Genomic DNA, 15,548 nt, shown 5'->3' with positions numbered 1-15,548 from the left:
GCTCCTCAGTGGGTCTGAGAGGCTCCTCAGTGACCTTGATAGGCTCCTCAGTGAGTTTGAGGGGAGCCTCCTCTGTGAGTTTGTCAGATTGCTTAGTGACCTCGAGAGGCTCCTCAGCGGTCTCGAGAGGCTCCTCAGTGACCTTTACAGGCTCCTCAGTGGTCTCGAGAGCTTCCTCAGTGACCTTGAGAAGCTCCTCATTGGACTCGAGTGGCCTCTCAGTGACCTTCAAAGGCTCCTCAGTGACCTCGAGAGGCTCCTCGGTGACCTTTACAGGCTCCTCAGTGGCCTTGAGAGGCTCCTCAGTGGTCTCGAGAGCCTCCTCGGTGACTTTGAGAGGCTCCTCGGTGACCTTGACAGGCTCCTCAGTGACCTTTACAGGCTCATCAGTGGTCTCGACAGCCTCCCCAAAGACCTTGAGAGGCTCCTCAGTTACCTCGAGATGCTCTTCCATGACCTCGAGAGGCTTCTCAGTGACCTTTACAGGCTCTTCAGTGACCTTGAGAGGCTCCTTAGTGGTCTCGAGAGCCTCCTCAGTGACCTTGAGAGGCTCCTCAGTGACCTTTTGACGCTCCTCAGTGGACTCGAGTGGCCCCTCAGTGACCTTCAAAGGCTCCTCAGTGACCTCGAGAGGCTCCTCGGTGACTTTTACAGGCTCCTCAGTGACCTTGAGAGGCTCCTCGGTGGTCTCGAGAGCCTCCTTGGTGACTTTGGGAGGCTCCTCGGTGACCTTGACAGGCTCCACAGCGACCTCGAGAGCCTCCGCAGTAACCTCAAGAGGCTCCTGAGGCTCCTCGGTGACCTTTGCAGCCTTCTCAGTGAGTCTGAAGGGCTCTTCAGTGACCGTAACAGGCTCCTCAGTAACCCCGACAGGCTCCTCGGTGGCCTTGGTAGGCTCCTCAGCGACCTCGAGAGACTCCACAGTCCCCTTGGGAGAGTCCTCAGGGACCTTGAAAGGCTCCTCAGTGACCTGGAGAGGCTCCTCGGTGACCTTTAAAGGCTCCTCAGTGAGTTTGAAAGGCTCCTCAGTGACCTTCACAGGCTCCTCAGTGAGTTTGAGGGGAGTCTCCTCTGTGAGTTTGACAGATTCCTTAGTGTCCTCGAGAAGCTCCTCGGTGACCTTGATAGGCTCCTCAGCGACCTCGACAGGCTCCTCAGTGACCTTTACAGGCTCCTCAGTTGTCTCGAGAGCCTCCTCAGTGACCTTAAGAGGCTCCTGAGTGACCTCGGGAGACTCCTCCGTGACCTTTACAGGCTCCTCAGTGACCTTAACAGGCTCCTCAGTGACCCTGACAGGCTCCTCGGTGGCCTTGGTAGGCTCCTCAGCGACCTTGAGAGACTCCTTAGTCCCCTTGGGAGACTCCTCAGGGACCTTGAAAGGCTCCTTAGTGACCTGGAGAGGCTTCTCGGTGACCTTTAGAGGCTCCTCAGTGAGTTTGAGGGGAGTCTCCTCTGTGAATTTGACTGATTCCCTAGTGACCTCGAGTAGCTCCTCGGTGACCTTGATAGGCTCCTCAGCGACCTCGAGAGGCTCCTCAGTGACCTTTACAGGCTCCTCAGTGGTCTCGAGAGCCTCCTCAGTGACCTTGAGAGGCTCCTCAGTTACCTCGAGATGCTCCTCCGTGACCTCGAGAGGCTCCTCAGTGACCTTGAGAGGCTCCTCAGTGGTTTCGAGAGCCTCCTCAGTGACCTTGAGAGGCTCCTCGGTGACCTTTGCAGGCTCCTCAGTGAACTTGAGAAGCTCCTCAGTGAGTTTGAAAGGCTCCTCAGTTACCTCAAGATGCTCCTCCGTGTCCTTGAGAGGCTCCTCAGGGACCTTGACAGGCTCCTCGGTGACCATGAGAGCCCGTTCAGTGAGAGACTCTTCAGTGAGTCTCAGAGACTCCTCAGTTTTCTCGAGAGGCTCCTCAATGAATTTAAAGGGCTCCTCGGTGATCTTTACAGACTCCTCCTCAGTGTGCTTGACAGGCTCCTCAAGAACCTTGAAGGGCTCCTCGGTGACCTTGAAAGACTCTTCAGTGACCTCTATAGGCCCTTCAATGACCTCTAAAGGTTCCTCAGTGATCTTGGGAGGCTCCTCAGCAGTATCAGTGACCTTGATAGGCTTCTCGGTAGCCTCGAAAGGCACCTCAGTGACCCTGGGAGGGTCCTTAGCGATCATGAGAGGCTGTTCAGTGACTCTGAAACGCTCCTCGGCGTCTTTATGAGACTCATCAGTTGCCACGGACGACGTCTCAGCAGTCTCCGGTACAGATGTAGCTGCTGCGACTGTGGTAAATTGATCGAGACCTTTAGAGTCCAGACGAACAGCAGCTGCATCATATTTGAACGGTTTGTCATCAACTTCCTCCGGTGCGACTACTCCGGTGACGACAGTGATATCAGAGGTCTTTGAGGACTCGACAGCTACTTCATCCAGGTCGAAAATCTCCGTAACGAGGGTGACCTGCGGAGTCTTTGAGGGCTCCTCAGGAATGTCGGATACGTCGGTGGTATGTGTGTCTTCAGTGGACTGATCTGACTCCTTTGGTATCTCAGAGGCCTCTGCAGGAGCTTCTGTCTCTTCCAGTATTTCAGAGACGACAGATATTATAGTGCCAGTGGGCCTTTCCTCAGGCATCTTAGCGGGAGCGGCTGATGCCGCAGTCTCGGCACGATGTTCAGCCATATCCGCCAAGTCACTGACTTCAGTGATGTCCGCAGAGTCGAGGAAACCAGGGATTTTAGCAGCTTCGGGAACCTCGGGGAAAGTTTCCTGGTCGGGTTCAATCTCAGGGACATCGGATGGCTGTGCAGTGACCTCGCTAGGCTGAAGGGTGTCATGAGCCTCGAAAGACTCATCCAATAGTTCCGTGACTTCAGTGACGACAGACACGCCATATTGTGCATCGACATATTTAGGAGCCTGGGCGGCATCGGATATTTGTGGTTGATCACCTGTCAATTTCAGTTCCACGGAGTCGACTATCTCGGGCTCAGCTTCACGGACATCAGTGGGCTCAATAGGTTTTTGGAAAGCATCTTCACCCTCGATAGGCTGAGGGAGTTTTGCAGGTTCATCATGAAGTTGCATGGCTTTAATGACCTCATCACTCTGGGTGGCGGAAAGAGTGGTGACATCAAAAGACATTGCCAACTCTGAAACTCGTTCTGGCACATGTGATACCTCTCCATCAAACGTTGTTTTCTGAATAGTTTCTGAAAATGTAACAGCCTTGCCTACATCGACTGCCTCCTCGATAGTTTCCGACATCACCGCCCTCGGTTCGTCTGATACTTTGGATACATCTTTTTTATCAGAAGAAACATAAACATCGGAAGGCTCATCGATTGTTTTTGAAACATCAGTAGGCTCAGAAAGTGTAGAAGTTTCCGGAGAAGCAGCCAGAGACTCGTCAACTGTGTGAGAGACCAAGACTGACAGATCGAATTTGTCCTTTATTTCATCGTGAGTTTCTATTGTAGCAAGAGTGACTGCATCCTCTGGCTCCGCCTCCTCGCGTCCGCGACCTGCCTCCATCACATGGGCAGCTCGCTCAACTACCATCACTGGTGTCACTCCCGTCTCTTCTTTCTCGACACGTGTAATCGACTGTAACCTTTTGCTATCAACGCTGACGTCTTCTTCATCCGATTTATGTGGTTGTTCTGGACTTGGACTGCGTTTCTCTGTTGTTGGGTGGGTGATCTCGTGTTTGTGCTTTTCGACTTCGGCCATGGCGTCAATGACGCTCTCGATGTCCTCCTCCAGGGCCAGCTCGCTGACCCTCCTCTGAGCTGTCGGAGCGCCGAGACCAGCCGCGTCTGCATCCGTGGCAGTCTCCTCGCCTTCACTCAGTACTTCTACCTCAGTAGAGACGTGCAAAATCTTTCTCACGACTTTGTCACCGTCATGGGTCACAAGATCATCAGTGACCGCGGCTTCGCCCTTCTTTGTTGCTACAGCGGGAGTGGCTTCAATTCCACTGACGTCATCTTGTTTCGCAGTTTTGATGTCCGTCTTGAAATCCTCGCGGTCCTCCTCCAGATCTTCTGAAGCCTCACTTCGCTGCTCCTCTTCCCCGATGTCTTCTCGCTCTTCAGAATCGCTCGCCAGCGCATCGGCCAGGAACTTTGGCACTTCGGTGCCTTTGCCCATCACAAACTCCTTGAGTTTGGCGCTCTCCACCAGACGCCACTCGTCCTCGCGCCTTTCGGCCTCCACATCGCCAGGGGTTAGTCGCGTCTCCACACCCGAGCCACCGTCCCCGGCGGGCGCCGGAGCGCCGGCGTCGACACCCACCTGGTCGTCGGCTCGAGTCGCCTCGATCGCCACCTCGTCGCGAGCCGTCTCCAGAGCTGGCTGGCGCACCAGCCCCTCGGTCAGCTCGCCCGTCGTTTTGTCGGAGGGCATCTCCGGAACATCGGTAAACGGCTCGCCGTCGGGGAAGACCTGGTCTTCGCCCTTCCGTGCGAGCTGCTCTATCACAGAATCGCTGCCTTGAAGGGGAATGCGCTGAGCGCTTATTTCATGTACCTGAGATACTACCTCGAACTGAACAGGAAGAGCTACCTTCTCATCTAAAATATCACGCTGTTTGAAACCCTTATCACTTGTCTCTCTCATCCCATAATCTCCTATTTCTCTCAATGCCTCAGACTCTCCCCCCTCCCCACCAAAATCACCTTCCACATCCACCTGACCCTGAGCCTGGTACGTTTCTGCTTTCCCCAATCCCTCTACTTCGTCATCGTCCATGTGCATTCCCCCGTCGTCCCACATTTCGTCTATGAGCGGACTGGTCGTGTGGTCCTCGCGCTCCGGCCTCTGGGTTCCGAAATCGGCCTCGAAGAACTCGCGTCTCACGGGACTGGAGGCCACGTCGGCCACCGAGATGTCGTCTGTCTCAGTGCCCACGTCGAACGACTCCCATTTCATGGGACTGGTGCCCGAGTGGGTCACGTCGCAGACGAGCGTCTCGGCGTCGGCGTCCGCCTCACCGGCCGGCTCATACGGCAGCTCGAGCGGCGACAGGCCGACGCTGACCGCCTCCGTGTGGATGGGGCTGGCGTCCGAGGCGGTCAGCTCGCGCTCGGCGCCGGCCAGCGGCTCGCCGTCGTCGTCCCGCGAGACGGAGCCGTCCGAGGGCCGCTCGTCGGTGACGTGCTGGAAGTCGCTGATGATGCCCGTGTCGGGCGTCACCAGGCCGGCCAGACTGTCGGAGCGCGACACCACCGTCTCGTCGGCCAGCCGGGCGCCCTTGTGCGCCGCTGCAGAGGACCCGGGACGCAGGCTGGATGGGCGCTCAGGACGGGACTCGGACGGGGGCACAGGCGCACTCGCGTCGGAAGCTCGACAAACAGAGTCAACAAGAGAGGTGGGCGCACTAGCGCCATCCTGACTGACGGAGGGCGGCGCGTCCGCAACAGTGGAAGACCCGCTAGTGGGACTGGCGACGGGCGACGTCGCCGCAGCCCAGGGCGCGCGCGCGACCACCGACTCCTCGTACGCGGACACGACTACAGTTTGGCGGGCGGCCGTGACAGAGTGCCTCGCCGCCGTCACACCCGAGTCGAGCACAGACGCGTCTCCGGCCGGGCGCGCGTCTAGAGCGGCTGAGCCGGCCGTCGGCGACCCGTCCACCTCCGCCGGCCCCGGTCTGACCTGCGTGACCTTGCGCGGTCCTGGTGCCGCCGCGGGGAAAAGAGACACACACGGTTAGCAGCCGCAGGCGCTGGCACTTCTCACACGGTGACGTCACACGCGCGCACACACACAGACAGACGTGTGTGGGCGGTGTGACGTCATTATGACCGGTCAGTGACCTGGGGAGATTTGGATGCTCCGGTTTTTTGCCATCAGATTTCCTTGACTCTGGTCTCTCGCTCTCTCGCTCTCACGCGCTACAGTTAGGGAGTGAGCAGAGGCTGGCAGAGGGGACAAGTAGCAAAACAAAACATGAACGTAAAATCATAAGCGAACGTTAGCATGGATCCGGAAGGTCCAGGACTCCGGTCAAACTGAACTGGCCTGGGAAACTGTTACAAGCAAACAGAACCAAACGGGTGTTGGGCGCCGTACGAGTCCTCTGCCCGGCACTACAGACTGAGACGCTCTCTCTTATCGCCAGAACGCGCGGTGTTAGATGGACGTGGACAGTTTATCGTTTGCTTTACAGTAGTAGCTGGTTAATTGAGTTGCGTTGGATGCAGTTGGTTAGAGACGGACAGCCGGTGCCCGGTGCAGCCGGAGCCGGCGCCCTGAGCCACCGCCCCAAGCGGGTTTGTTTCGGCGGGCCGCGGCGCCGCCGGCAGCCTCCGGCCGCGCCCCTCCCGGCCCGCGCCGCTGCGCCGCTCCGGCCAAGCACAGGAGTGTGCCCTCGGCTGGACGGGGCGCCGGCGCGCGCGCCGCCGGTCCCCGGCTGGCTGGGCTGCTCCCCAGTCCAGTCAGCCGGCTGTACCGCCCCCTCTCCCCTAGTTCAGCCAGCTGCCCGTTAGTCCGCCTCAGGCACCTCGAGTTCGTGCGCTCGGACACTCCCACAACTCCGTCTTCAGTTTCTCGAGCCGCGTTTGGTCCTCCGGTGATGCACCGATTACCGATCGACGGATTCTCGAGGACAGCGCGGGTGAATCAAGGAAACTCGAGGGCGGTGACGAGGAACAACCAAACCAACCAGCAACGCACTTACCTGGAACTCAACAGACAAAGGAGAGAAACAGGCCGCTGGGTCGAGAGAAAGTCAGTACTCAAATAACTCGAGCAAGGTCCAACAGTTCTTCGATAAAAAGATTGATTTGGTTGAATGCTTGATTGATTGCATGATCGAAATGTATAATAATGACACATTCAAATAGCAAAACGTTGTCATATCAATATTATAATTGAACAATATTAGTATGGGACCACGTGTGGCTATATGTAGGTATACCTACAGGTAGGTAAGCGAAGTCATAAGTGTGAGACAGAAAGCGAAGGTGTCCGCCTTAGCCCTTACGGCCAGCATACCACTCTCATCTGCTTAGAAAGAATCAGACAGCCAGGGATATTGTCCAGAAGGGCTGCGACTTAACCACTGATGTCGCTTTACCTCCAGACGTTTTCCCAAGAGAATGCAATTTCGTTCAATGCAGAGGAGCGACACGCAAGCCACCGTGTTAGTCAATGTTGATGAGAGTTTGATTATGTGCTAAGAAGAAAAGAAAGGAACACAAAATGTTTGTAATAGCATACATATTTTCTGCGGATAATTACATCCAAACTTTCGAAAAGCGCTGCGAAGTTTTGCGAGTGAGGCGAATGAAGTTGTTGTGAGTGGGTGTCGTACAAGGCAGCGCCTTTGGTGCCGTTATTTGAGTACTGGTGAGACCGGGAGGTGAAGGCATTCACACACACTTATCCGCGTGGGATGCCGTTGTCTCAAAGAAGGTGGCGTCATAAGGCCCGATTGATAAAAGTGCCAAAATTTGAGACAAGGCAGACCACTTCACCACAACATCGATACTGAAGAAATCTGGTAACACTTGTCCAGCAATCGCTATTGATAATGATAAAAACATGCACTTCCGTAAAACGATTAGTCGACGCTACCAGATTTCAACAGCTGGGCGTTGCAGGCATCGCCGGCCAGGAAAATTGATGGCAATATCACCATGGCAACCGGTTAAAACGGACCAATCGGCATTCGACCAAAGTCCACGGACCAATGGGTGTCCGGCCAATGGCCAGCTGACGGTTATCCAGGCGGCGCAGATGCCTCGTGCACGGTGAGGTAACGTTAGCGGTCCTTGTCAGAGCTGGCGCCTCCGCGCGAGGTACTAACCGGCCATAGGAGCGCGCTGTGGGGACATACTGACACCCGGACAGACCCAGGCGAGTCGCCAGGGACTACCGACCGGCAGAGCCGCTAGCCGGCCGACAGGGTGCACCGCGAGTCGGGGCCGGGACCATTGCAGCGCTCCCGCGACAGAAGCCACCCCGGGAGTACCGAACCAGCCGCTCGAGACCTGGGCGCTCGGGGGGGGGGGGGGGCGCAGTGACGGCAGGTGGCGCGCGAGCGGCGAAGCTGGCGCAGCGCAATACGACACGCAGGCAGACAGGCAGCATGTCAGCGACAGAGCTTTGCGGCGAGCTCAGCGGACTCGCTAGGGCTTCCTTCGGCAGCGACGGCCAAAGGTCAAGGTCAGCTGGTAAAAGGCGAGCTCCGGAATTATCCAGTAGCGAAAAATGAGATAAAAAACCAGCCACGCACACTTCTTTAAAAAGTTCACAAGAACTAGTTCACAAGAACTATATGCTGGGTATGTTTGCTCAATGAAGTGAAAATTTAAATCAGAATGTAAAATTGAAAAAGTGCGAAAACTAAGGGTGAAATTTTCAGGAAACAAAATTTCTGCCGACTTTCTTGACGAAGGCCATGTTTTGTACATTTTTTTTTTACAATCCTCGACAGCGCACGCCTTATCAGAAGATATTACAATCATATACAAAAATGCAGCTCTTTTGTACACCCTTATTTCCAGTGCCCCTCTCCAGCGATGGAGCTGTGCAGAGAGCTCTGTTCGCTCTGTGATTGGTCGCCAGCCGGAGTCACCCAGGTCGCGAGCGGCAGAGGCTCTCAAATTTAGCGGCGCTCAGCGGCGCGGGACGCGGACAGTACACTGCGCGAGCACCAGTCATTGAGGACCTCTGGTTAGTGGAAGCTTTAGGTCGACATGCAGTTTGAGACGGAGCCCGGGCGGCACACGTATAGCGCCACCGCCGCCGCCGCCGACAGTGCGGCAGACATCGCCGACAGAGAGAGAGGTAGGGAGGGAGGGAGGGGCCGGGAGATTCGGATAGAGCAGGAGTGAGGCTGAAAACCCGCGGCCCAAGTTCATATCTATTGGGTACGCGTGCCAAATTGTACACCCAAAGGGCATATGTTTGATACTTAACGGTATTATGGTCGTAATAGCAATGTCTGTTCCTAAGATTTTTATCGATGCCTTTCAATGTTCCGTTTCACTTTTCGACTAACACCTACACCTGTCGAATATGTTGAACATCTGAGCCAAACTACCCAAAACAAAGTATTCAATTTAAAGTCCCACAACACCAAACCAAACTGAAGCAAGCAGGTGCCGAACGCCCCACAAAGTGCGGTGTTCCACTGTAACGCCCTAGCTCCACCACCCAACCCAAGTTTTCGCCCTCCTTCCACCGCACGAAACGTGCGTCTTACCGGTGACCGTCTGACCGTCTGACTGTCTGACTAGCACCGCTGCACAGACACAACTCTGACTGTCTCACAGCTGTTTGTCTGAACTGAAGGAGACGCGAGCCGAGTAGCGTCACAGCTCCACTGAGTCAGGAGCTCCCCGGAGCACTGGACTGTCGGCCAGCCTTCCCGGCTGCACCACAGGGCTTCCCCCGTCCCCCCGGTAAGCCTGTTAGTGAGCTGCGCTGTCTCGGTATGAGTCTGAGACGGCGCCCGGCCGCCCCCGCGCCGCGGGAAGTGGCCCCCACCTGAGGGGTTTCCGTCCGCGCCCAGATAGGGAACCGGGCGACACAGCGACCTTCGCTGAGGAAACCCAACCGTCAGCTACCTCTCTGGATGGGTGACATATTCCAATAGCCCATACATAGCATCAACAGGGCCATGACCAAATGTCATGTTTCCCAGTCATCGTAACATTCTGAAGTTTAAACTGCTCCGAACAAGGCGCAATATGGATGATAATTTGATTTTTTTCGACGAAATTCTGTCTTACGTAATGAGAAAGTACAAGAAATTATAAGAAAGTATATGTACTTTGTTTTCCTATTGTATCCTTCGAGAAGATTGCGACAACATTAAAGTAAACTGAGCAAAGGGATAGTCTGAGAACATCAATGGTATGCCAATATTTCGTCACTGGAGCACCTGGTGATAACATGTGTGTATTAGTATCCCCAGTGACACCAAGTATTGTGCTATGCTGACCGAGAAACGCTCGATATGACCAAGGAAGGGCGCTGGAGAATCCTGGGAGCGAAGGGCACATCCCATGGACCATTTACAAGCCCAAGCAACAGCGACCAGGGCACCCGTAGCACTGAAAGGACACCGAACCCCAGAGCACCGAGGGAGCACCGAGGGAGCACAGCGGGAGCACCACGGGAGCACCTGTGTAGCACCGACCCGGTCCCCGTCCGTCGGACCACTGCGGCGCCCTCTGAGCTGGACCCGTCTGCCGGCGCGGGTCAGCCGGTGTACCGTGTAGCCGGGTCGGCCTCAGGTGAGGTGACACCCGAGACGACACTGACACTGGAGCGCCGCCCATCCGGTGGTGGGGGTGGGGACCGCACCGGGCCCGTGTCATAAAGGGAACTACGGCCATGAGCCCGCCCCGGGACCGTGTCATAGAGGGAGCTACGGCCCATGAGCTCAGGGTTATCGTTGAAAAGGTGACCCGTCCCGGGTCCACCTTATAGAGAGAACTAGAGTCATGAACCCAGGGTATCCAGATCGCGCCGGTAACCCCAGCCGGGCCCGCGTCATACGGGGAACTACGATCATGAAACCAGGAGACCAACAACATCTTACGAAAACCTACATTCAATAAGTCATTATCTGACCCATCCTAGCAAAGACAAAACGACACCATGAAAACGGAAGTTTTGGGACTGTTTCTGTGGGTTGCAGGACCAACTTTGCTACTGATATCGGGCTCTGGACGGCGAATTGTCTTTCCTTTCCCCGTATACCGCGGATAAATTCCATCAGCTGGCAGAAGCCCTGGTATCAAAACTGATTCATCAGCGTAGCCCATTTCCTTTGGCTTTACAGTCCAAAACGATAAATAATGGTATAGACAGGAAACAATAGCCCATTTAGCACGGCTCAATGGCGGTGCGGTTCAGTTGGACCGTGGCAATGCTAGACAATAGATCGGCAACCGACTCTTTCGCCGGTAAGGGGACCCCGGAGGTTAGGAATAGACTAGCGCAGAGTCCAGCACAGGTGAGGGGCAGTAGGTGAGAGGACCGGAGGATGACGTCACCGGTCAGCGATGTCTGCACCGCCCGCCAGGTGGCAGTGGTGTCGCTCCAGCACAGCGGCGGCGGCGAAGGCGCGGCGGTTACTGGCAAAGCGGTACACCCACGCTCTCACACTCAGGGGCGGAGGGCAGAAGGAGAGAGGAGGGAGCGGGTATGGAGAGAGTGGGGCAGAGCCCGACGTACCTTCAGAAGTGAGGCGCTCGACAAGGTCGGAGGTTTCTGAAACACAGGGAGAGGGGGTCAGAGCGGACGGCAGAGGGGGCGGGGTCACAGGAGCTGGGTCGTAGGGGAAGCAAGAGAAGAATCATGTGCAGTTCAGACGCTTAAATGGCAATCATACATCCTCAGTGACTTGAAAAGTCATATCTCATCTACACAGCCTTTGGCTTGCACGCTTACAAACAGCTATCCCGGGAGACTATCATTAGCGAATGTCAAACCATTAGGTACTGTGAATTGTTCATCGGCCGTTTTAACGAGGTCAGCACTCAGCGCTACCATTTCTCAGGTCGGAGCAGTCCAAATATGGCTGAGACCGATCACATTTCGTTCCGGTCGCCCACGCTACCACAGCAGAATAACATGGAGGCCTACCAGGGAGTCTATATGTCCCCCACTGGGGTCCGGTTCTAATACATGGTCCCGTATGGGCAGAGAAAGGAAGCCACCCATGATGACAAACCTAACACGAAATAAGAGGAGGTTGGTTAAATTGTGGAGCTTTTAAAAGTTTGAACCCCGAAATGTGCGGTACAAAACGGACAACACGTGAAAAAGTCCTTTAAAGGATCTATGTGTTTTGAAGGATCTAAAAAACAGCAAAGAAAAATACATGGAAATTCATTCCCGATCTCTCAGGCACCGCCCAGTCGGTTGCCCGGCCGCGACCAACCCTGCTAAGTCCTCCCTTACACCCCTGCCTACCCTCTGCTGCCTACATCTGCCTATTTTGTGCTGCCTAAGATCCTCACCTCCGACACTGGTTGTGGTGATGGTGGTCGATTTTTGCACCAATCGACCGTCTTCGGTGACGGTATCGCTCGTTTGTTGCATTACGGTGGTTTTACTGCCATCTGGAGACACAAAATGGAAACAGTCGTCAGTACGGTAAACATAAAATAACCATCAGAGAGAACAGTAAAGAAAACAATGGTTAACAAATGTGCTGAATAACTTTGTGTCCGACGATGGTGACAGCACTGTCAAGGAAGGTATTCTGTAAGATATCTTTGGCCTGTAAAAGTTCCCGTTTATACTTTTATCAGCTGAGTTTTATGTGAAATGTCATGGTGACCTATCCTACACCAAATTTCAATGACTGGACGTTCGAGGAGAATCGAACAGCAGCAGTTTGTCGCAGGCCCACTGGGACCAAAGCCATAGGGGAAGCCATATTAGGAGCAGGCCCATCATCGACTGTTGGGCGGATGATCGGCGGTTTTTACTGACGACACCGGTAAATCATAGTTGCAGAGGACGCTGGAAACTTCGGGGAACCCTGGACGGTTACGTGACCAGTACAGGATGAGCAGTGAGCACTGGATGGAGGATCGGGGCCAGGCGCTGACAGAGCTGCAGTGTAGTGTTGTCTAACGATCTGTCGGCTCCAAATAAGCGGCACTAAACACGCTATGTCTTTGATTGCAGCAATTGATGATGCCAGCATGAGGACAATGAGGACTATTCTACTCGAATGACGACTTTAAGGATAGCAAAGTAACTGCAATCGACGCATTCTCGACCCATTACAGCTCATTGTCATCAATAGGAGAGGAACAGAATTGCTGGACAAATAATGTATCCAACCGTCTAAACGGAGGCAAAAACGCAAATAGAGGCCAGGTTTAATCAGCGTTTCACATATACCCTCAGATACATATAGCCAGGCCAGAGAAAACTACAGAAAAATATTGTTAGTCGAAAAGCAGAAAATTGCGCAACACCGACGCGTCTTGTTAAGTGTTAACCCTCGCCGGACCTATTGGTTTTCTACATACGCGCCGGCCGAGGGGGGGGGGGGCGGGTACGACCCCCCCCTCGCCGTTTCGCCCCTGGTGGAGCTAGCGCGTCGCGGAAAAAACGAGCGTGTGCGCCGTTACGAGACGCAGAGATTGGTACCCGATTTTAAGGTCTTAGGTCAACCGGTGACCTCTGAGGTCAGGTCAAGTGCCCCAAGGTACGGTTCAGTTTTTGGTGAATAACTTCGCAAAAAAACGGCCGCAGAGCGCCGATTTTGGCAGCATCGTGTTCGCCTCGCTCAGGCGCGTCGAATGATATACTTTTTGTCCGGGTCAGGTCAACTTGGGGTGTTGACCTCAGGTCAAGGTCAGGTCAGCACCCCCAGGTCACGAAGTTGGTCGAAAGAGGTCATGTCGCATATCATTCGATTCGGCAGGCCTTCCTAAGTCCATTGGTGCCTTCCCCGACTCGCTAGCTCAATTTGATCAAGAGTTATTGACGAAAAACTAATTTGACCTTGATGACGTCATACATGACGTCACGCAAGGTCAACATTGCAAAAGTGACGCATCTTACCTTGCAAGGAGTGCATCAAATCACGATTCTGTGTGCTTGAGATAGTTGGAGATCGTTCCCGGCGCCAGAATAGCAGTTTTCATTTTTCCCCATTGACTTATAATGGTGAGGTCACGAAAATGACCTGACCTCATATGACCTTTAGGAAAAATCCGAGATATACAAGTTGTGGGACTCATAATGGATACTAGATCCTGCAAGTTTCATTTCCCTGTGACATCTCCTCTGGCAGTGAGGGCGTTGCGAAGTTGCGACATCTGAAGACCGTGCAGAGGTTCACTTATGACGTCATAGGTCAGTGACCTGACCTGACCCAAAAATGCGGTTGGTGTCAAAAGATGCGGCTTGAATCAAAGGTCAGGTATGCCAAGTTTCAGCTCTCTATCGCCTGCGTGTTCGGAGCTATCGCGAAAAAAACCCTATGGGGGGGGCGGCACCCGCCCCCCCCCTCGGCCGGCGAGGGTTAAAACAGCCGACAAATAGCATAAAGAAGCTGTTAATCGAGTGGTTTTGGTAGAGAGTAAAGGAAGGAACCGTCCAAAGAAACATCGAACAGAACAATCAAACAGACACAGTACAGACATATAATAAAAAATCGTACAACGATGGCACTGCCGTAAAATAGCAACATTTAGTTAGAACAGGTCAGCCAGCTTGGCTAAGGAGCCACTTCTATACATAACTAAGACAAACTACACTAGATACATTATAAATATTAGACCAACAGCTAGCTATCTACTGTCTAGTATACAGCACGAATGCCTATATTAACAATTAATAGGTGGTACCTACAGTAGGTGAAACGGCTACTACCGTGAGAAAAATAAGACAAACTTGAACTGACCGAGACGGCAACGAATTTCTATCTAACAAGAATGCTATTATTATTTTCTTACTCTCACAAATCTTATTGATGCAATATCCACCCAGTACATTCCCACAAGTTAACCAGACCATCACGAACATTAGGAATACGAACTATGTCAATCATACGACATAATTATCATTCAGCCAGATATGATCAATTGAGATCACAGAACTTATCCAACATCAAAGCAAGTATGAACCCAACTGCCATATGCACAGACACAAGCCTCGACTAAGACATTTATCAACCAGTATAACGCCTTTTGGGGCGACTAACGGAGCGAGCGAGAGGGTGAGCCTCGCACGTGCGAAATTTCGAGGGGGTACCTCCAGCTGACTTGTGCACGGCACCCTACTAATCGGTCTCTAGCGATGTGCCAAATTTGAGCACAATCGGCCCAGCCGTTCTCGAGATCTGGAAGCGGCACCCTGCACGTGCGCACGTGCAAAATGGGTCCCAACTGACTTTTGCACGGCACCCTACTAACCGGTCCCTAACCATGTGCCAAATTTGAGCGCCATCGGTCCAGCCGTTCTCGAGATCTGGAATCGACCCCTGCACGTGCGCACGTGCAGCAGCACCCCAACTCTGGCACATGGATATGCAGTGCCTAGTGGGTGCCTACCTACATGCCAACTTTCAGCGCAATCGGCCAAGTAGTTACCGAGATATTGCAACAATTACAAAAGTGACACCTCTTCGTTTTGCACGTGGCACGTGCATAAGGGGTCACCCACATGCATCGGGAACAGTCCAATACTTGGTAGAAGGAATGAAGCTACCCTACAAAAATTACCGCGTGTAAATCGGTCAAGTGGTTGCTGAGATATAAGCCTCGCAAAAGCGTGACCACGGCCGGCCGGCCGGCCGGCCGCTCATACTCAGAAATTTCCGTTAATCTAAGGAAAGACTACGCTCGCTTCGCTCGCTCCGTAACAAAAATACAACCCAACACTGATCCTTGGCATACGCCTACCTACCACAAACACAAAACAGACATCGATTTAACACCAAATACCTCTTAGACAAACATTCCAAACATGAAGAAGATAGCTCCCAGGCGGCTGGGGAGCTGACGTCCGAATAAAACAGCACACACAGGCCAGTCGACACGACACACATCCCTCTGAATATACCGGAAATACA

General features: G+C 53.8%; 1 protein-coding gene across 1 annotated transcript in view; it reads right to left on the bottom strand.

Moving 5' to 3' along the window:
- LOC122383499 (ankyrin-3-like) overlaps positions 1-15,548 on the bottom strand; it is a 247,678-nt gene that overhangs the window by 40,497 nt on the left and 191,633 nt on the right. Inside the window, exons 41-42 of the mRNA XM_043370002.1 lie at positions 11,971-12,072; positions 11,183-11,218 (exon numbers count right to left, since the gene is read on the bottom strand). Coding sequence (XP_043225937.1) covers positions 11,183-11,218; positions 11,971-12,072 — 138 coding nt within the window. The remainder of the gene's footprint in view (positions 1-11,182; positions 11,219-11,970; positions 12,073-15,548) is intronic.

This window comes from Amphibalanus amphitrite, unplaced genomic scaffold (assembly GCF_019059575.1).
Source record: "Amphibalanus amphitrite isolate SeventyFive unplaced genomic scaffold, NRLGWU_Aamphi_draft 000165F_arrow, whole genome shotgun sequence".
Taxonomy (NCBI): domain Eukaryota; kingdom Metazoa; phylum Arthropoda; class Thecostraca; order Balanomorpha; family Balanidae; genus Amphibalanus; species Amphibalanus amphitrite.
Note: the sequence above shows the minus strand (reverse complement) of the source record. Positions and strands in the feature narration are given on the sequence as shown.